Here is a 19,831-nt window from a genome sequence, read left to right on the forward strand (position 1 = left end):
GGGGTCTACATTAGTTACCAGTCAGATTTTGGCGTCCTCATGAATGGTTCTGTGAAAACATCTGCTCAGTGTGCAGCAGCAGCAATCAAAGCTAACAACGTGAGAGACCATGAGGAAAGGGATAGATAATAAGACAGAATTATCCTAATGCCATATGTAAATCCGTGGCATGCCCACATCTTGTATGCTGCTTGCAATTCTGGTTAACTATCTCAAAAGAGATGTATTAGAGTTGGAAAAGGTACTGAGAAGGGCAACAAGATTGACTGAAGGTACGGAACAGCTTCTGTATGCAGAGAAATTAAAAAGATGGGGGCTGTTCATCTCGAAAAAGAGATGACTGGGGGGAGATACGAGAACTGTAAAAGCATGACTGGTGTGGAGAAAGTAAATGTGGTGGTGGTGGTTGTGTGGGGGTGTGTGTGTGTTTACCTCTTCACATAAAACACAAATCCAGGATCAGCCAATGAAGCTAATAGGCAGCTGGTTTAAAACAAACTTCATCCAATGCCCAGTCCATCGGTGGAACTCTTCGAACAGGGGATGTTGTGAAAGCCAAATGGATAACTGGGTTCACAAAAGAATGAGAAATTGATGGAGGGTAGGTCCAGCAATGACTAGTAGTAAAGTTGCTCAGGGGCACAACCCCATGCTCTGGGTGTCCTAAACCTCTAACCCCTAGTAGCTGGGGATGGATGTCAGGGGCTGGACCACTTGATAAATTGCCCCGTTCTGTTCATTCCATCTGAAGCGTCTGGCATGGGCCACCATCAGAAGGCCGGCTATAGGGCAAGATGGACCATTGGTCTGACAGAGTCTGGCTGTTCTTGTGTTTTTTAGTTGGGAGTGTCTCTTCCCATCCAAACAGAATAAATGTTTTTTTGACTTCCTTAGTGGTGTGATTCTAATATGATTCTTAATGTGTGTCGTCATACAGACTACTTTGTAAGATCCTCTGCCCTTAACACCCCAACTCCCCATGGCTTCCTGTGTTCCAAGCTCTGGACCATCCAGTGCTTCAGGAACCCCTGGTTTAACAGACTGCATTTGGCTAAGCTACCCAAGCTCATGAATGCTTAAGAGCTCAGACCACGTTTTCACTTTATGGGGGTGGCTTGATACTCAATTTGCTCATAAAGGAGGAAAGGGGCTCTGTTGTACCGTACATGCCAAGGCACTGAAGATGGGTTAATCCCACTCCATGTGTAGCTAGCGTGACTTACCCTAGTGTGTGTATTGGGTATAATGACTTCTGCCATAGCCCAGTTTCACAAAGGGGCTGGGTGGGGGGAGAGGAGGCTCATGCAACTTGGCTGATCTGTAGCCTGTATGAAACTAGTCTGTTCATGATCCAGTTTTCAGTAGCAAGTATCCAAACAGTTGGCAGGAATTGCTCTAGGGTTCTCTGCTACCTGTCTTAGCAGCAAGGAGAGCATGGTGCATGGCTAGTGTCCCTGATGGCAGGCTCCAGAATCTGGGGCTCACTTCAGACAAAGTACTCAGTGAGATCACTGGTGAGGGCAAGCTGAGGGGGGAGGGTCTTGAGCATTAACAAATACCTGATCCTTCCTCCAAGGATGGACCGATTAATGTACCCTGTTTACTTGGAGATTTCTGATTGAGTGGGAGGGGATTCCTTCCTGCTCCTACAGGAGATGAGCTTGCTTCTGGAATTCATGATCAGACCAAAATCCTTCTTCAGGGGTTGCTAATGCACAATCTAATGTCTTCCTCTTCCAGTTGGAAACCCACCTTCCCTGAGTGCATCGGAGTCCACAACTAGCACAATCCCCTTGCCCCTGAAGTCTGCTCTTGGCACTGCTGCACTGTAACGGACCATGGCGGGGCGAGGTGGAGCTGCTCGACCGAATGGACCAGCTGCTGGAAACAAAATTTGCCAATTTAAACTTGTCCTCTTGGGGGAGTCGGCAGTGGGGAAATCCAGCCTCGTCCTGCGGTTTGTCAAGGGCCAGTTTCACGAGTACCAAGAAAGCACAATCGGAGGTGAGTGCTCAGGGCCATGATGGGGAAGCTGCAAGAGTCCTGGTCCATGAGCTAGAGGGTTGGTTTCAAAGGAGCAGGCTAGTGGCTAATGCAGAGGTTAGGCTAGAGCTCAGAACTCCCTAGTTGGGCCACTGACGCTCACCTTGGGCTAGTTCCTTCCCGTGCCGGAGTTCTTGATTTGTAGAAAAAGTGTAATTCTTGCTAGGCTCAGCAGTTCAGGATCTGCCTTAAGTGTTCATTAAAGCCCTCTGCAGTTTTGGGATAAAAGGACCTCTCCGTTAAAGGCTGACATGGATCCCAGTGTTAGGTGTGGGGTAGGTAGACTCATCCTGTTCTCTTTCCAAAGCCGGTGAAGGGAGTTCTGGAATCCTCACACTTTCATAAGCTGACGACATTGCTCCAGTGTCCCCTCGCACTGCGATGGGTGAAGTTGTCACAGGCACATTACGTTGTTGCTATGTGGAAAAGTTAACTGAGACCCAACATACTTCATGCTGAGATTAATGTGTTCTCAACGGGGAACCAGGAGAGTCTGCTCAGCACAAACCAGCACTCTGCCAGCTGGGAACCCCTGCCCTGAGGGAAGGAGATCTTGAAATGACTTTCTTAGAAAGCTGCTGCTGTGCCGTGGTGAGCATGGGGTTTCCCCAGTGTTCTTAACTCACTTTCCCTTCCCGCACAGCTGGCTGCCACTCTGCAGTCCACAGTCAGCTGTGGCAGAGATGCTGTGCTCAGACACTGCTGTGCTTGAAAACATCTGAAATGAACCTGGCAGCCTGAGCTAGTCTGACTTGGCAATCGTGCTTCCTGCTGCTGGATGGGAAGCTTGGGCTGGCAGGAATTCATAAGACTGGGCTGATCCAATATGGCCAGTGGTCCATCTACCAATATGAGGATGCTCACTTCTAACAGTGGCTGGTGCCAGAAGCTTCAGAGAGAGTGAACAGAACAGGGCACAAGAGATCCAGTCCCAGCTTCTGGAAGTCAGAGGTTTAGTGACACCGAGCATGGGGTTGTACCCTGACCATCTTTGCTAGCCATTGCTGGACCTTCCCACTATGAACTTGACTGATTTTAATTTTGAACCCAGTTATACACGTCTCCTGGCAATAAGTCCCACAGTAGACTCTGCATTGCGTGAAAAAGTTCTTCCTTATGTTTTGTGTTTAAACCTGCTGCCTGTTGATTCCATTGGGTGACCCCTGGTTCTCGTGTTATACAAGGAGGTAAATAACTCCTCCCTTTCTCCACACCAGGCATGATATTCTAGACATCCATCCCCCCTTAGTTGTCTGTCTCTTCCAAGCTGAACAGTCCTGGTCTCTGCTCTCTCCTCATATGGAAGCTGTTCCAGACCCCTGATTATTTTGTTGCCCTTCTCTGTACCTTTTCCAGTTCGAATGGTTTTTCCATGTCAGCAGGGAGGCTGTAGTGGCTGATTCCCATTTTACTTAACTGCTGTCAATTCTCCACTGCTTCCCAGTGTAACCCAATGTAGAAAATAACTTCATAGTTGGCCTCTCTCTGGCATTAAGTCAGAATATCTGGTTTAGGAATTCTCTAGTACAGAAATGCAATTCTTCACAAATATTCTCTGGAGTCAGTGGGACTGGGGAACCTTGATTGCTTTCAGTGCATTCATCTGAGCTGAAGAAAGCATGTTCCATTAGTCAAGCAGGACCTTTAGACTTGTCCTACAAACAGCCTCTTCCATTTGGAGCAGGTGAACCGCTGGCAGTAATCTTGCTTATCCAGCCCAGTGTTCTGCCTTTGCTCGCTTTGAGCACTGCACAGTTTACCTCAGACATTCGATGGCATGTCTGTGTCTGACTGAGGGTGTCGGGCCTAGGAAACAGAGCTAATTTAACACCCATCCTACTTGATTTGATGGTTGTCAAATCTCAGCCTTGTATTGATTTTAAACAACCAGAAAGCAAACTGGCCTTTGCCATTTGTAAAGGAAAACTGGAGGCTGAATATCATGAAGGGCTGCCGAATAGAGCTCCCAGGGGCGTTTGGAGGAACGTTAACAAGACGGGAAAGCTTTTTCTGGAACTCTAGAAATGACTGTCTGATGCCGTCTGTGTCAGAGTAAATGGGCCACTGGCAAAGAGCGCGTTTTGCTGCAGTTACCTGGCTGAAGAGCCTTGCTTGCTGGCCAATGGTAGCGTGTACTAAAGTGTTCCCGCTGTTGAGAAGCTTCCAGGGCCCCTTCAAAAGGTTAAGACAAAAGGCGCTTCCTGTGCAGAGTAATCTTTTCAGAAGGGGGGCAGGGGTGAGCTGCATACAAACCCCTTTGCAGGCTTCATGTAAAAATCAGCCTCCACTTGGCTTTGAGCATCACTTGTAAGTGTTGGCAAACTGGCTCGTCTTACACACGCTGCTGGGAAGTAACTTTACATGCATTGGAGAGGTGAGATGGAAGGCTTCAGCCTCCCTCCTGGTAGGGCATAACTAGAGCCAGAGTAGCTAAGAGGAAGCTGTTGAACGACTGAGCCCCTCTCAACACTGAGTGGCCTGCCTGATAGAGAACTCCTGGCCTGTCCACAAACCTCAGGAAGGTCCAAACCCCAGCTCTCCACTAGCATGCGCTAGTGTGCCTGTGATCGCAGCTCTCCCCTTACAGCCCCTGGGTGCAGGGGCCATTTGAACGCTCCCCCAGTGCATGGATGTGCACGACAGGCCTGGGCCCTCCATCAGGAACGGCAGAAAGGGAAGTGATGCAGTTAGAGCGTGGCCCTCTAGCTGGAAGGGCAGTGTTACCTTTCACTTTGTGGAGGGGACCTTTCCAAGTGTGTAAAAACAGGAAGAGACATCAGCCTGGTGCCTTGATGTATGGTCAGTGACTTGAGTGAGACATGCAGAACTAGACACTCGCATGCGCTAGTCATGCCAGCCGAATGACGTGGATGTGCTAGCAAATCTATTCAGGATCTTTACTGCTTCAGTGAAGCCACATGGGTGTGCTTGGATCAGCTGTTCTGCCCAGAAAGCCACTTCCAGACACACCCATCTCCATCTCTGACCCAGGTCTCTCGGGAGTGGAGCATGGCCCCAGCGTGTTCTACTGGATCAGCAACCTGGGCATTGACGCCCTCTTGGCCCAGAATACCCTGCACCTGCCTGCATAGCACTTAATTCTTCATCACCCTGCCAGCATGTCTCCACCAGCTCTGGCCTGACCCCCAGCTGCTGAGGAGAGAGAGGCTCCATTGTCCACCCATTCGTGACCTCTCAGCCTGGCAAGGGGCTAGCTGTGATGTGCATCGTGGTCAGAAACGGGATTCAGAGTAAGGAGGCGTAAGAACAAGCAGCTCGAACCTGACCAAGGAGCCAGGATGGCTCTACTACATGGATCTCCTCATTTCTTAGCTGTGACATTCCCCAGGGTGCAACCTGGGCTGCTGTGTCCCCATAACCCTGTAGCCCGGAGTGCCTCTTACACTGCTGGGCTGTCCGAACAGCCACTCCTGGCCTGCCCTCGCCTTCGGCCTGCAGGATCCCACCCAGCTGAGTATGCACATGCTCTCCAGCCCTCCATGAATTACCTAAGGGCAGCACCCGTATAGTCCCAGCCTTGATGCTCAAAATACTGTTCTCCTCAGCATCCTCCTGGACAGGATAAGCTCAGAGATGGTCCATCGTTCCCCACTGGGAGGGATCATGCACCAGCTATTATCCCCAGGAGAGGTTTCTCAAACACACGGGTTTAGCTAAATCGTGTTAACTAGAGAGATCTCAGGTGGTAAGGCATAAAAATCAGAAGTGGTTACAAAAGAGAGAAGGAGAAAACAGCAAGCTAGTTCCAAAACTTTACCAAGACTAATTGGTTTAAAAGCAGAAAAGATTTCTCACCGATAGCTTCTGGCAGTCTGGAGTGGCTGGAAAACCTCCAGTTCAATGTTTTTCTGTCTTTCAAGTACTGTAGGGAAGAGGCAAGTGCTGGAAGCTCCCTAAAGTGGAGGGGGAAGTGGAGGATACTAGCACCTGAGCCAAGGCCCATACTTGCTCTGCCCCTCCCCTGAGGCCTTGCCCCCTGCTCGCTTCTCTCTGCTCCTTCCCCCAGTCACGGGCCCTTAAGGCAGGTAAAAAATGGTGGGGCTGTAGCCCTCTGGTCCCCCTGTTCTGGTGCCCTTGGGAAGAGAATGTTAGGGACACTCCATCCCTTTCTGCTGGAAACCCCCTGGCTGGGTCACGAGGGCAGGCAGCTCCCTTGTGTACTGGAGCTCCAAACTGTCCTTCAGATGAACTGTAAATGTCCTGTTCATGGCTTCCCTCTGCTGGCAAATGTCCCATTCAGCAAGTAATGGCTCTTGGCTGGCGTGCTAGGGGTCTTCTCTGAGCAGTGGGTTTGAGCATTTCCTGGAACTACAACATCTTAGTGACAACTGTAGAGCCTAATCTCCTCCTTTGACATGCAGTGATGTCACACGCATTTCAGTGGGATAATATGCAGCGGATTAGGAGTTTTCAGAGGGTACCTCCTGCGGCATCCTTGGTACAAATCCTGCCGTATAAAGGCAGTGAACATGGGGTGGGGAGGTGAGGTGAGAGTGTCTCTAGAGCAAAGAGAACCAGGTTCTCAAAGGCCAACTGGCTTAACCCAGGGCTGTCCAACTCCCTTAACCGACCAGCCGCTTCTCCCGCAGCTGCCTTCCTAACGCAGACAGTCTGTCTGGATGACACAACGGTGAAGTTTGAGATCTGGGATACAGCAGGACAAGAGAGATACCACAGCTTGGCCCCGATGTATTACAGGGGGGCCCAGGCAGCCATTGTCGTCTACGACATCACCAACACAGTGAGTACTGAGATGCTGGCCACAGACCGGCTTGCTGGAGGGGAGAAGGCCCAGTATCTGGGTATCCTGCTCCTTAGGGCGCTGCAGGGATGGTGACAGCTCAAGACTGGGGGCCAGCAGTTGGGGGGGCAGGTGTCTAGTCCTTCCTCTGACACTCCCCATGTGTCACTTCCCCTTGGTTCTGTAGTGACCTAGCCACTGAGCGTTGGCTCACAGTGCTTGGAGGCAAGCCATTCTTGCTGACTAGAATCCGACTCTCAGGGTTGGAAGGGACCTCAGGAGGTATCTAGTCCAACCCCCCTGCTCAGAGCGGGACCAACACCAACTAAATCATCCCAGCCAGGGCTTTGTCAAGCCTGACCTTAAAAACCTCTAAGGAAGGAGATTCCACCACCTCCCTAGGGAACCTATTCCAGTGCTTCACCACCCTCCTACTGGAAAAGTTTCCCAATATCCCACTAAACCTTCCCCACTGCAACTTGAGACCATTGCTTCTTGTTCTGTCACTGATAGCACTGATAACAGTCCAGATCCATGCTCTTTGGAACCCCCTTTCAGGTAGCTGAAAGCAGCTATCAAATCCCCCCTCATTCTTCTCTTCTGCAGACTAAACAATCCCACTTCCCTCAGTCTCTCCTTGTAAGTCATGTGCCCCAGCCCACTAATCATTTTTGTTGCTCTCCACTGGACTCTTTCCAATTTTTCCACATCCTTCTTGTAGTGTGGGGCCCAAAACTGGACACACAACTCCAGATGAGGCCTCATCAATGCTGAATAGAGGGGAATGATCACATCCCTTGATCTGCTGACAATGCCCCTACTTATACAGCCCAAAATGCCGTTAGCTTTCTTGGCAACAAGGGCACATGGTGGACTCGTATCAGCTTCTCGTCCACTGTAACCCCTAGGTCCTTTTCTGCAGAACTTCTTCCTAGCCGCTGGGTCCCTAGTCTGTAACAGTGCCTGGGTTTCTTCCATCCAAGTGCAGGACTCCGCACTTGTCCCTGTTGAACCTCCTCAGATTTCTTTTCGCCCAATCCTCCAATTTGTCTAGGTCCCGCTGTATCCTATCCCTACCCTTCAGTGTATCTACCACTCCTCCTCCTAGTTTAGCATCACCTGAGAACTTGCTGAGGGTGCAGTCCATGCCATCCTCCACATAAGTAATGAAGATATTGAACAAACTGGCCCCATAACTGACCCTTGGGGCACTCAGCTGATATCAGCTGCCAGTGACATGGAGCCATTGATCACTTCCCTCTCCTGCCTCTGTTCTGGGCAGGAAGCAGGAGGGGCTGCCCTCCCTCACCCTCCCTCCTGCCTCCTTCTAGGACACCTTTGTACGGGCCAAGAACTGGGTGAAGGAGCTGCAGAGGCAGGCCAGCCCCAACATCGTAATTGCATTAGCAGGCAACAAGGCTGACCTTGCCAGCAAGAGAGCCGTGGACTTCCAGGTAACAGGAATCGGCACAGATGCTGCCCTAATTCAGAATTTTCCCTTCCTCGATCTCCAGTGTCAGGCTGAAACCTATCCAAGTGGCTGCATTAGAGCCCTGGGGGAAAGCTATGTTCAGGTGGCTGCAACATGGTAACCCCCAAGCCCTGCTTGAAGGGAAGTGGAGCCCACCTGTGTCCATCCATTCCTTTCACAGCCCTTGTCTCCTCTGTGGGGCAGCCTCATCTCAGAGGTGGGGACTGTAACAGGCTGACCCCCTAAAGCGTCAGCGCTGGTGTGCTCTGCCCACACTCGCTAAGATGCCACCCTTCAGCCAGCTGCCTCCTTCCCCAAGGCAGATGAGCTGCATCCTGCAGCAGCCAGATGTCTGAGCGTCTTTCCAAGCGTCTCTTTAAACTGATTCCCTGCCAGCTCCCACCTCACCGAGGGAGCTTGGTTAATGCTGAGCTTGTCCCATCGCTTCCCATCATGCTGCAGTTCTGCATGTGGCACTGAAATGCAGGCTGGGTCACTACCGTAGCAGCCTGGCCCATGTGCCTCCCGGCTAGCGGCCATAGCACAGAACCCCGTGAGCAGCGCCCCAGGTGGGTCTGCCTCGTGCACCTTGGTGGGGCAGCTGGCTCATGCTGGTGGGAGACCTTGGGGGCGCTGTCAGGTGGGCGGGATGCCAGCCCAAGTAGCGCTGTCAAGTATAGCAGCACAAGTGCTCCTGGGAGCGAGGCGACTTGTCGGAAGAAGGGAAAGCAGCAGAACCTAGTGCAATAGGGCCTCCGGAGGAGCCCAGGCTGCTGTCTGTCCTTTGCCTGCCTTCCAGCCACACTCCGCCCCCTCCTTCCCCCCCAGTGAAGGGGGAAATTCTGGGCCTTCCATGCCCCTTGCGAGCATAGGGCCAGCCTTACACTCTTGTGATTTGCCTCCAGGAAGCCCAGACGTATGCGGACGACAACAGCTTGCTATTCATGGAGACCTCGGCAAAGACAGCGATGAATGTGAATGAAATCTTCATGGCAATAGGTAAGTAGGGTAGCCGCAGTGCCCTTAGCGATGTCTGTCTCTGTGCACCATCACAAACCAGCATTGTGCTGACTGCCACCTGCCCGCCCATCTAAGAGCAGCAATACCCTGACTTTATGCCCCAGGGCAGCGAGACTGCCCAGCGAGCAGTCCAGTCGTCCGGCTGGACACGGCCACCCCTGCTGGCTAAAGGGCCTCTCCCCACCCTCCCCCCAGCAGAGAGAATTGAGCCTGCCCACTATGGGTTAGTGCTGGGCACACGTGGAAATGGCACTTACCTTTCCAGTCCCAAGCCCAGCTGGAGGGAGAGACCTGCCTGGCACGGCAGGAAGGCTACCTCCCTGGGGAGCACGAGCTCGGAGCTGATGTCAGTCACCATCTCCTCTGCATATGAGCTGCATTGACCCATTCCTCTCCCTCCAGCCAAGAAGCTGCCGAAAAACGAACCCCAAAACGCTGCCGGTGCTCAAGGCAGGAATCGGGGTGTGGACCTGCAAGAGCCCAGCCAGCCCAGCAGGAGCCAGTGCTGCAGCAACTGAGCTGCTGTTCCCACCTGACCGAAGCCCTTCCAATGACCTGACTGGAATCCACTCGACCCAATCGCACTTATGGTAGAGCAGCTGGCAATTGCCGCTGCTGTGATTTCTCCATCTCCTTCTGATCATAGGCTGGAGGGAGCTAGTCCACCTGCACCTTTCTGTACGAATACTAATTCCATTTTAAGTCTTAAGTCACTTTTTTAATACATGAACTGCTCGTCCCTCTTCGTGGTGGTGGATACGTGAGCTGGCCTCTTCCCGCCTTTGCTAGGTGAGGGCTAGAGCCGAACAGCTCCCACAAGCTTCCCGTTCACTATTGGAAACAAGGGTCCTTCGTCCCTCAGGGGGGATTTTGTTTGTTATCCACGTGAACGATCCACGGCTAGTTCAGTGCCTAGAACAACCACTAAACAAAACTGTAGCGTTATAATGCCATTCAGCTCTGGCATCTGAGCTCGTTCTTGACCAAATCACAATGATGAGTATTTTGGGGTGGGGGTGAGGGGGGGCAGAGGGGAGCAAAACTGGTTTCTTCTGTATTTTGTATTGTACGTTTCTCAACATGTAACCAATCAGTATCTTGTCAATATAGTACATACAACTAGCCTTCTGTCGTCCTCCTTTGGTGTTGGACTTTAGCATGCCAGCTCTTTTCTAGCTCTTCAGTTCCGGTGTAATGCACTAATAATCCTCTTGCAATTTTTTGCAAAAAAAATCTTGTATAAAAAACAAAAGAATTGTCCTTTTTGACAGTGATGTGATGCCACTAATGTTAATAACCTTGCTCTGTGCAAACCGCTCTGGTTTACTGGGGTGGAGGAGACTGGGAGGAATTTATCTGTGGAAACTATCTGTATTAAACTTGTAATTCCACAAAATAAAACCTGGAGGGAGGTATTAAAATTGCTTCTGTTGCTGGAGTCTAACTCGTGTTGGCTGCTGCCTAGTACCTGATGCAATGTTATACAGACTGGTATTTAAAGAGGAACTGTCAACTTAGTCTTCATCACAATCCTAAGGGTGTGAGATTAAAACATTTTTTTATAAATCTAATGTGACCAGAAATGTTTGAGTTTTATTAAAGCCACGTAAAGGAAAGGTGGGTTCCGGTGTGCCCCACGCATCACGCTAGTACCTGAACGCTAAACTGGCCAGTGTAGTTTCATTATGAATTTGTTCTGCTCGTGCACAACACGAAAGATCTCAAGAGGCCAGTACTGTTCCTGCCACTCTACATGTGGGGAAATGGAGGCATAAGCACCTTACCCAGATCCTCCAGCAGGCCAGTGATAGATCAGGGCTAGAACTCAGGTCTCCTGAATTCGTCACTATTCTTCTCACTACTCCTTATAGATTACGGTGGCAGTGTCTAGATTCCCTGTTGTGCTAGGTGCAGCTGCCTAATGTGCCTGGAAATGCTGATGGTAAATGGCTGGTGTGGTGGAGAAAACAGAATGGATTGTCTTGAGAACGCAGGGACTCTTTAAAAGACACAGAACCAGGCCTAGAGAGTGGCAAGATGCAGGGAAAACAAGCCTCCCATGAAATGGAAGTGGCCCATCTGGCTACAGATGACAGCCTGGAGGAAAAGGTCTAGATCTCAAAGCCCACCATGCCCATCACCTGTGAGGGCTTGAAGAATTTAGTAACTATTCCCACATTGAGCACTAGCAACAAGCAGAGAAAGCTGGAGACAGTCCTGAACTTCAGAAATCCACAGATGAGACAGGTTGTAGTTTGTCTTGTGGAAAGTGATGACAGCACTGTTAACTGAACTTCTTTTTTCCAAATCTGAACAGGGGAAAAGTAGAAGCAACAACCAGCCCAGCTGTCTTAATCAATAACACATCTCTGCCCCACATTCATACAGACAGGGTAATTGCTCTACCTAGTAGCAAGTTACGTTAGCCAATGGCTGGTGTGCATGTTGTGAGGTGCATTGCTGAAAGGGCCACCCTCATGCCTGCCATCTGTACCTTAACTTCGGGCTACAGTAGAAGCTAGTTGGCAGGGTACTGCTGCAGTCAGAGGCACCTCATTCCTGCCAATAGCAGGGTCCCTTATCCCAGGGAAGGTAATATCAGCCTCTTCCTGAGCTGGTCCTGCATGTGCAAGGGGAGCATTTCAGGAAAGATGTGAGCAAACTGGAGAGTCCAGAGAAGAGCCACAAAAACTACAGATCTAGAAAACATGAGCTGTGGGGGAAGATTGAAAAAAGGGGGTTTGGTTAGTCAGAGAAGAGAAGCCTGAGGGGACCTGAGAACACCTTTTCAAGTATATAAAAGGTTGTTACAAGGAGGAGAGAGAAGAATTGTCCTTAACCTCTGAGGACAGGACAAGAAGCAATGGGCTTAAATTGCAGCAAGGGCGGTTTAGGTTGGACATTAGGAATCACTTCCTGTCAGGCTGGTTAAGCACTGGAATAAATGGCCCAGGGAGGTTGTGGAATCTCCATCATTGGAGACTTTTAGGGGTGGGTTGGACAAACTCCTGTCAGGGATGGTCTTGAGAATACTCAGTCCTGCCCTGAGTGCAGGGGACTGGACTACATGACCTCTCGAGGTCCCTTCCAGGGCTACGATTAAAAGCAAAGTGCGACCTGCTGCTCTTTGCACTGTGTATGGTAGAACCAAGCTGAGTAGGGAGGATCCCAGCCCCACATCAGCAGTTCCATGATTGATTGTAAAGATGTTGAACAGGCATGTACAGTATGAAGATCAGCCCACTTCATAATTCCCCTGCAAACTCCTTTCCTGTGCCACAGGAAAGCCACTCTGCCTAGCACCCGTGCCCCAGACCAGTCCACTTAGCTGAGGGCAGACACAGTTCTGGGGCAGTGTTAAGTGTGTGGGCTCTTTGGTGTATTTTCCTCACACAATTGCTCCTGTTTGGCTTGTTCCTTTGTTGGGCAAAACTGGCCTTTCCCATTTTCCAACTGGAATCTTGGTGGCAGCTGCTCTCAAGATTAATGGGGGAAGCACCCAGTGGCTTCCCACAAACCATCTCCAGGTTCTGAAAGGTTTCTAGTGAGAGCGGTACCGGGGAGCTGTTTCTACCGACACTGCAAGGTGAAGAGCTGGCTTGCGCTATGGCTGGAGGCATCTAAACTCCCCAGTGCGTTGGCAGAGACAAGCTGAGGCCAGTAGGAACATCTGGCTTTCGCCTAACTGAAGGGATAAAATGCCACCATCTAGTGCCTGTTCTGCTTAGCCAGCACCTCCCAAGTCTGGCGACTTCAAATGCTCCTGTCTCCTTTCACCTGCAGCCTCCTGCCCTGAGTTCCGGAGCTGTGGGTGAAAGGAGACAGGAGCATTTGAAGTGGTGGCTGCTCTTGTGGTCTGAGCCCAGTGCCTTCATAGCAATGAAATAGGGCAGCAAGTTATGTGCTTCTGGCTAATACCATGCTCCAGGCGTTTTGCAGCTTGAAGCACCCCCCATCCCTGGATTGCCTGGGTCAGTCTCATGAGAAGCTTCTACCTGATCACAAAGGGTTTAGGAGCCAGCCTCTTCCCACCCTTGTGCTGATGGGGAGCTCGTAGCCAGGGAGTGACTTGCCCACCACCTGTGTAGGAGGAGTACCATAGTATCAAGCTGCTTGTCCCTACAAGGATCTGTGACTAATTAACAGTGAAGGGGGTGAGCCTGGGGCTAGAACCCAGGCTTCCAAGGCTGCCAGCTTTCCTCTCTATCCAGTAGAGAGCCAGCCCCCCCGCCCCCCGCGGGAACTTGAGCTGAATGTTCTGGAACCTCCCCACCTTCTCTTGCAGCTGAGCCTGGTGCTGGTACGTGCACAGGATGATGCAAAGGCCCTGGCAGTGCTGGGAGGGAGCCCTGCTTGCCCCTTCCCTCCCTGTTGGGGGGCCCCCCTAGGCTCTTTCCTTGGAGTGGGGCTGCCCCTGGCAGCAGGGTGGGCCAAGACTCCCCCCCCCCCGCCTTCCTGCGGGTTCTGCTGAGTTCAGGGAGATGCTCAAGGGTGGGCTTGGAAGCACCAAGGCTGCAGAGCCAGGGGTGCGTGCGGAGTAGCCGTACCTGGGGCTGCTTCTCCTGCTGCTCTGTCCTGCCCCATGAGGCCTAATTCTTGTACATCAGCAGCCAAGACTGACCCACACCAACGTGCCTGGGAATTGACTCAACCACCAGGCGCTGACTTCTACTGAGAGAAATGTATTTGGTACAAAAACTATTTGGAAACTTTTGCTCTTATCATAGTGACAAAAACTGATGCTAGTTTTGAAGCCGCTTGTTTTAGGCTCCAGAAATCTGGTCTTGGCTGCTCTGCCAGGGCCGCTGCCAGCAGCTCAGGCTGTTACCCCTGGGCTCTGCTGTCAGCCCCGTCCTCTGAGCCCGACTCAGCTGGAGCCACCGAGCCGCCCGCAGGACTGAGCTGGATGGGCACGTTCCTCGAGGGGAGGGCTGGGGGGGCCAGGCACGGGGCTTCGATGCACAGCTGCCCCTCCCTGGAGATGGAGCAGGTCAGGCGGTCGGTGTCCACAGCCTCGGGCACGTCCCACTCCCTCTTGAACACCTCGTACTTGTAGGAGAAGGAGCCTTTGCCATCCTCGCTCTGCGTCTCCTTCCTGCCTGTCAGCAGCACCTTCCTGCCCACCAGCTTCACCGCCAGCTGCTCGGGCGCAAAGCCCCGGACGTCCTGCCGCATGGCGAAGGTCTCGGCCGTCCCCTGGGCCAGGGCCACACTGGAGCTCTGGACTGGCTCCCCCCCGGGGCTGCCGCTCCCTCCGCCAGCCAGGAGCCGCCCCATGCTGCTGGCAAACTCCCTGGCAGACTCCAGCTCCCGCAGCAGCTCCTGCTCCAGCTCAGCGCAGAGGGCACCTGGGGACGGCCACAGAGTGCGCACGGGGCCCAGCTGGGCAGCCAGGGGGCCATGGGGGGGCGGCAGGAGGTGCAGGCGGCACAACATCGCTGCTTCTTGGGCTGCTGCTGGCTTGGGGCTGAGTCCTCTCCGGCGGGGCTGAGGGCCAGCAGCTTTTATCCCCTCCCATGGGGGCCGGGCCCCTTCCAGAACCCTCTGGCCCTGCCGCCTCTGGCAGAATGGGACAGCTCATTCTCATTACTCAGCCCCCAGAACAGGCAGCTCCCAGACACATGCCTGGGTCACAGCTCTGCCTTCGTGCCAGCTTATAATTAGCATCCTCGTCTTAGCCTCTAAATAGAAACTCCTGGCAGCTCTGCGACCCCCCTGCCAATGGCTTGTGACCGTCCTTCCTTTGCCAGGCGGAGTGGAGCCCTGGCATGGGTCCTGCCAGGCTCCCCTTGGCCCAGCCCTGCCCCAGGCCTCCAGTACTGCTCTGTCCCCTGTGGTGCCAGGTCCTCCCCGTCAGGCTGCATACCAGGCAGCGGGGACTGACTGCCTTTAGCTGAATGCCCAGGGCCACCTGCCTGGATCAGAAGACCCTGCCCCACAGAACTTATGCATGTTCTCAATTCAATGCAGCCAGCAGGGGGGCAGTGGGGTGGATCGGCCCACGGGCTGGGACTTGGGGGACCCAGCATCTATTCCCAGCTCTGCCGGTGACCTTGGGCATGTCACGTCCCCTGTTCTGTGCCTCAGTTTCTCCTCCCCACACCTTGACTAGCTTGTGAATGCTTGAGGCTGAGAATTCCTCCCTGTGTGTACCAGGCGCAGCACACGGGCTCTCCCAGCTCAGGGTGCTGCTGACATACAAGTGATAACTCATCACGTGATGGGCTAACGAGGGGACTCAAGCCCCACCGGAGGGCGATTGTTGATTTCCCAGCCAGGCCTGGCCTGGACGAGCCGAGTGCTGGGGAGTCTGTTTCCGGGGGTCTGGAGGTGGCAGCTCTGGGCTGTGTGCCCCTCAGCCTGCCTCACTGGGAAGTGCGCTGAACAGCTGGATGGCCTCTGGAACAGCCAGGCGCTAAAGAACTGCCCCCTTCCCCCAGAGCCAGCCTCTCGGTGCCGAGAGGCAGGGGCAGGGCGCGGGGCTGAAAGACGCTTCTGGCCTTGTGCTGCTTGGCCATGAGCCCCTCAGCCCCAGGGTTTTCCTGCCCCGCTGCTCTCCAGGCCGGATGGGCCTGTTGTGCTCACACCTGAGCCCCTGCTCCAGGCTAATCCCCACAGTAGGTAAAAGCAGGCACCAAGGTGTTTCCCCTCCCCGGGCCCCGGCTGCCGGGCGAGTGGGGTGGGAGGGGAGCATTTGCTGTAACCTGAGCGTGGCTGTGTGTCCCGCTGCTCTATTTGGAGTGGGGTAAGCCAGGCCAGGGATGCAGTCACTGTTATTTTGCCCCATGAGTAATCCCAAGCCATCAGCCTTGTAAAAATAGGCAATGGTGCCTGGCGGGGGCAGCAGGGCCAGAGGGTTCTGGAAGGGGCCCAGCCCCCATGGGAGGGGATAAAAGCTGCTGGCCCCCGGCACCAAGCAGATCAGACCCCAGCCCCACCGGAGAGGACTCAGCCCCAAGCCAGCAGCAGCCCAAGAAGCAGCGATGTTGTGCCGCCTGCACCTCCTGCCGCCCCCCCATGGCCCCCTGGCTGCCCAGCTGGGCCCCGTGCGCACTCTGTGGCCGTCCCCAGGTGCCCTCTGCGCTGAGCTGGAGCAGGAGCTGCTGCGGGAGCTGGAGTCTGCCAGGGAGTTTGCCAGCAGCATGGGGCGGCTCCTGGCTGGCGGAGGGAGCGGCAGCCCCGGGGGGGAGCCAGTCCAGAGCTCCAGTGTGGCCCTGGCCCAGGGGACGGCCGAGACCTTCGCCATGCGGCAGGACGTCCGGGGCTTTGCGCCCGAGCAGCTGGCGGTGAAGCTGGTGGGCAGGAAGGTGCTGCTGACAGGCAGGAAGGAGACGCAGAGCGAGGATGGCAAAGGCTCCTTCTCCTACAAGTACGAGGTGTTCAAGAGGGAGTGGGACGTGCCCGAGGCTGTGGACACCGACCGCCTGACCTGCTCCATCTCCAGGGAGGGGCAGCTGTGCATTGAAGCCCCGTGCCTAGCCCCCCCAGCCCTCCCCTCGAGGAACGTGCCCATCCAGCTCAGCCCTGCGGGCGGCTCAGTGGCACCGGCTGAGCCGGGCTCAGAGGACGGGGCCAACGGCAGAGCCCGGGGGTAACAGCCTGAGCTGACAACGGCCCCGGCAGAGCTGAGCGGAGAAGGGGGAGCAGAATCCCGAGGCTGGGGCAGATACTTGCCTTTTTTTTTTTGCTTCGGTGGTGTTCCAGACCTGCCCCACCCCCCCCGTGTCCCGTAATCTGGGCACCCTAGCTGGGCCCTGGGTACCTGGCTGGCTGCAGGCCAGATTCACGGCGTGTAACGTGTTTTTATATGAAATAAAGGTTCCTGATTTTCCCCTGTGCTGGTGCTGCCTTTGCCAGGACCGGTTGGTGCCAGCACTCGCTGCGGACGCCTCCTCAGGCCACGTCTACGTTACCCTGGCACAGGCTGGCCCCGAGCGGCCGGCCCCTTCTGGGGAGGTGGGACTTCACCCCATGACAGGTCAAGCTTGCCTGCCTTGGGGGGAACATTGAGAGGGGCCCAGGCAGGCTCCTGGGCTCTACTGGAGGCTGGGGGTGAGGCACAAGCTGAGCTGGAGGAGCTCAGCTGACACAAAGCCCCGAGGGGCAAGGCTGTGCAAACCCAGAGCCTTGTGCTGGGTGAAAGGGTCTAGGATTCAGGGCTGACCTGGGGTACATAAATCAGACCCCCCCCCCCTCAAGGGAAGTGGGAGGGATGTTATTGAAAGGATTATTTCCAGGGCCCTGGGAGGGAAACTGAGGAAAGGTGCTTGCTGGCCCAGGGGAGGTGGGGACCCCGGTACAGAGACCTGCCACATCTACACCATCGCGTAGCTCAGGCCGGGGATGATGAGCGTGGCTTCTCCATGCAGCCGCCTCTCACCTGCACGAAGCCCTGTGGCTTTACTGCCAGGGCCAGCCCCTTCGGTCCCTGCTGGTCAGCTTGCTTCCTACCGGCCCAGGGAGCTGGTCCAGCGCCAAGCCCAGTCGTTCCCCTAGTGCCTGCGTGGCCAGAGAACGGGCTCCCCTCGGCTCCACTCAGCGCGCCAGCATGTGCCAAGCCGAGATCCGTCCAGCTGCCCAGGGCTCTGGGTGAGCGGCAGTGACCAAGGGCAGGACTAGGCCCATCAGCTCCGGCCACATGCTCCGGGGAGCGCCTGGCCCTGCCCAGGGACCCAGAGTCTCATGCAGGGATGGCAAGTTTGCAGTACGGCCAGTCTCGGCTCCAGGGTCCTGCTGTGTCAAGCAGGCCTGTGTGCACGGGAGCCCGGGCAGGGGGCAGGATGTGCCAGCCGGCGGCTGTTTGTCCAGGGTCAGTGTGCTCCTCACCCGGAATCCTGCTCCACCAGTACCTCATTAGGGCCCCGTCCCCCAAGCCCCATGCAGAGCGGCAGCCACGCAGCCAGTGGGCTCGCTGCTGCCAGTGGGACCCGCAGGATTGGCCTGGCCGCTCTGCCAGGCTCGCACATTAACTAGGACCGTGTACAAACTGTGATGAACTGGGACTGTTCCTAATGTTTGCTCTGAATACTGTGTTGGTGCCTCAGTGTCCCCTAGGCAGTTCTTAAGTATCTTGGTGGTGGGATAAGGGTGTGTGATTGCTACAGAGGAAGGGGCCAGTGCCCCTAACTGCCGGGCACTCTGCCTCCTAGCAACTGATGGCCTGGGCCCCTCCTCTGCAAAGGTGCCAGCTGAAAGTGTTGGAGACAAAGGGATCAGGTGACCTCCTGGCCCGGGAAAGGAGCTGAGCAGAGAGGAGGGGCTGGAGGGAGGTTAGTCTGGAGCTACCTGGGGATAAGGAGTGAAGTGCAGACCTAGGGGTCTGGCTCACTGCCCCCCAGAATGGACCCGGCCGAGGGGTCTGGTTCGCTGTATCTACAAGCTCTGTTTTAGACCCTGTTCCTGTCATTGAATAAACCTCTGTTTTGCTGGCTGAGAGTCACGTCTGACTGCAAAGTGGGGGTGCAGAACCCTGTGGCTTCCCCAGGACCAGCCGCTGGGTGGGCTCGCTGTGGGAAGCGCCCACGGAGGGGCAGAGGATGCTGAATGCTCCAAGGAGAGACCCAGGAGGTGAAGCCGTGTGAGCTTCTTGCCCTGAACAAGTCTGCTCCAAGGGAGAGGAGGCTCCCCAAAGTCCTGACTGGCTTAGTGGGGAGCAGTTCCAGAGCATCGCCCGGTGACTCCATGACACAAACCTCTCACAGAAAGCAGGCCCCCGACGGCCCAGCCAGCGCATGGGGCGGCCACATGTGGGGGATGGGGCTCAGGCCCCAGCCTGCCCTGGTCGGTGGGAAATCGGAGTAAAAATCATTTCTACAAAGTCCACTGACAACGGGAACATGGGGAAAACAGGTTTATTCCAGCGGTGACACAAACAAGAGACACTTGGAGAGAATCGTCACCCGGCAACACAGCCGGGGGGAACAGGGAGATGGTGACACTTGCACATTCATTACAGGTACCAGAATCCTGCTGGGAGCCTGCAGCGGGTCTAACCCGCCCCAGAGACAGGGCAGTTCCCCAGGCTCTGCTCTGGAAGAGGCGTGTGGGGGGCACAGAACCCTGCGAGCGCGCAGGGCCGGAACGGGCAGTGCTGGCAGCCCGGCCATGGCCGCGGTCTCTGGGGAGAGGGGTGCTGGTACCTCTGGTGGGTCAGGACCCCCTCGTTCCCTCGCTCCCTCCCGCAGGCCCCCTGCCCAGCCCCTAGCTGCTTCGCGGTTCCTCCCCCGCCCCGGCTTCCTGCGCCTGCTAGATGCTGATGGGAAGGGCTCTCTCCTCCACGGGTGGCGGTGCCAGGCGCGGAGCCTGGATGCAGAGCTGTCCGTCCCTGGACAGGCAGCAGGTCACAGCCTGGAGATCCACGTCCTCTGGCTGCACAGCCTGGGTGCGCAGCTCCCTGTATTCCTGCCTGCAGCCCCCTTCTTCCCACATGCTTTGATTTGCATGCTTCCCGGTCACCGTCACACTCCTCCCCTCCATCCTCACTGTCAGCTCCTCCGGGGAGAAGCCGGCCACGTCCACAGAGAGCTGGAACTTCT

General features: G+C 54.9%; 3 protein-coding genes across 4 annotated transcripts in view; 2 read left to right on the forward strand and 1 right to left on the reverse strand.

The window, feature by feature from the left end:
• The window catches only part of RAB5C (RAB5C, member RAS oncogene family), a 31,023-nt gene extending 20,144 nt beyond the window's left edge, over window positions 1-10,879 (forward strand). For both annotated transcript variants that reach the window (XM_032789025.2, XM_075059771.1), the window contains 5 exons: window positions 1,741-2,004; window positions 6,654-6,805; window positions 8,137-8,259; window positions 9,182-9,275; window positions 9,699-10,879. In XM_032789025.2, coding sequence (XP_032644916.1) covers window positions 1,839-2,004; window positions 6,654-6,805; window positions 8,137-8,259; window positions 9,182-9,275; window positions 9,699-9,814 — 651 coding nt within the window. In that variant the 5' untranslated portion in view covers window positions 1,741-1,838 and the 3' untranslated portion in view covers window positions 9,815-10,879. The remainder of the gene's footprint in view (window positions 1-1,740; window positions 2,005-6,653; window positions 6,806-8,136; window positions 8,260-9,181; window positions 9,276-9,698) is intronic.
• A 2,818-nt stretch (window positions 10,880-13,697) lies between these two features.
• Window positions 13,698-14,772, reverse strand: LOC116829925 (heat shock protein beta-11-like). The gene has a single exon (XM_032789031.2). The coding sequence runs from the start codon at window positions 14,730-14,732 to the stop codon at window positions 14,121-14,123; it is 612 nt and encodes a 203-aa protein (XP_032644922.1). The 5' UTR covers window positions 14,733-14,772; the 3' UTR covers window positions 13,698-14,120.
• A 1,267-nt stretch (window positions 14,773-16,039) lies between these two features.
• LOC116829923 (heat shock protein beta-11-like) lies at window positions 16,040-17,113 on the forward strand. The gene has a single exon (XM_032789026.2). It carries the CDS (start codon window positions 16,280-16,282, stop codon window positions 16,889-16,891), a length of 612 nt encoding a protein of 203 aa, XP_032644917.1. The 5' UTR covers window positions 16,040-16,279; the 3' UTR covers window positions 16,892-17,113.
• The last annotated feature ends 2,718 nt before the right edge of the window (window positions 17,114-19,831 follow it).

Source organism: Chelonoidis abingdonii, chromosome 21, assembly GCF_003597395.2.
Source record: "Chelonoidis abingdonii isolate Lonesome George chromosome 21, CheloAbing_2.0, whole genome shotgun sequence".
Classification (NCBI taxonomy): Eukaryota; Metazoa; Chordata; order Testudines; family Testudinidae; genus Chelonoidis; species Chelonoidis abingdonii.

Bases quoted from the DNA above. Each gene is read 5' to 3' on its own strand.
- LOC116829925 (XM_032789031.2), bottom strand. From the start codon at position 14,732: ATGTTGTGCCGCCTGCACCTCCTGCCGCCCCCCCATGGCCCCCTGGCT.
- LOC116829923 (XM_032789026.2), top strand. From the start codon at position 16,280: ATGTTGTGCCGCCTGCACCTCCTGCCGCCCCCCCATGGCCCCCTGGCT.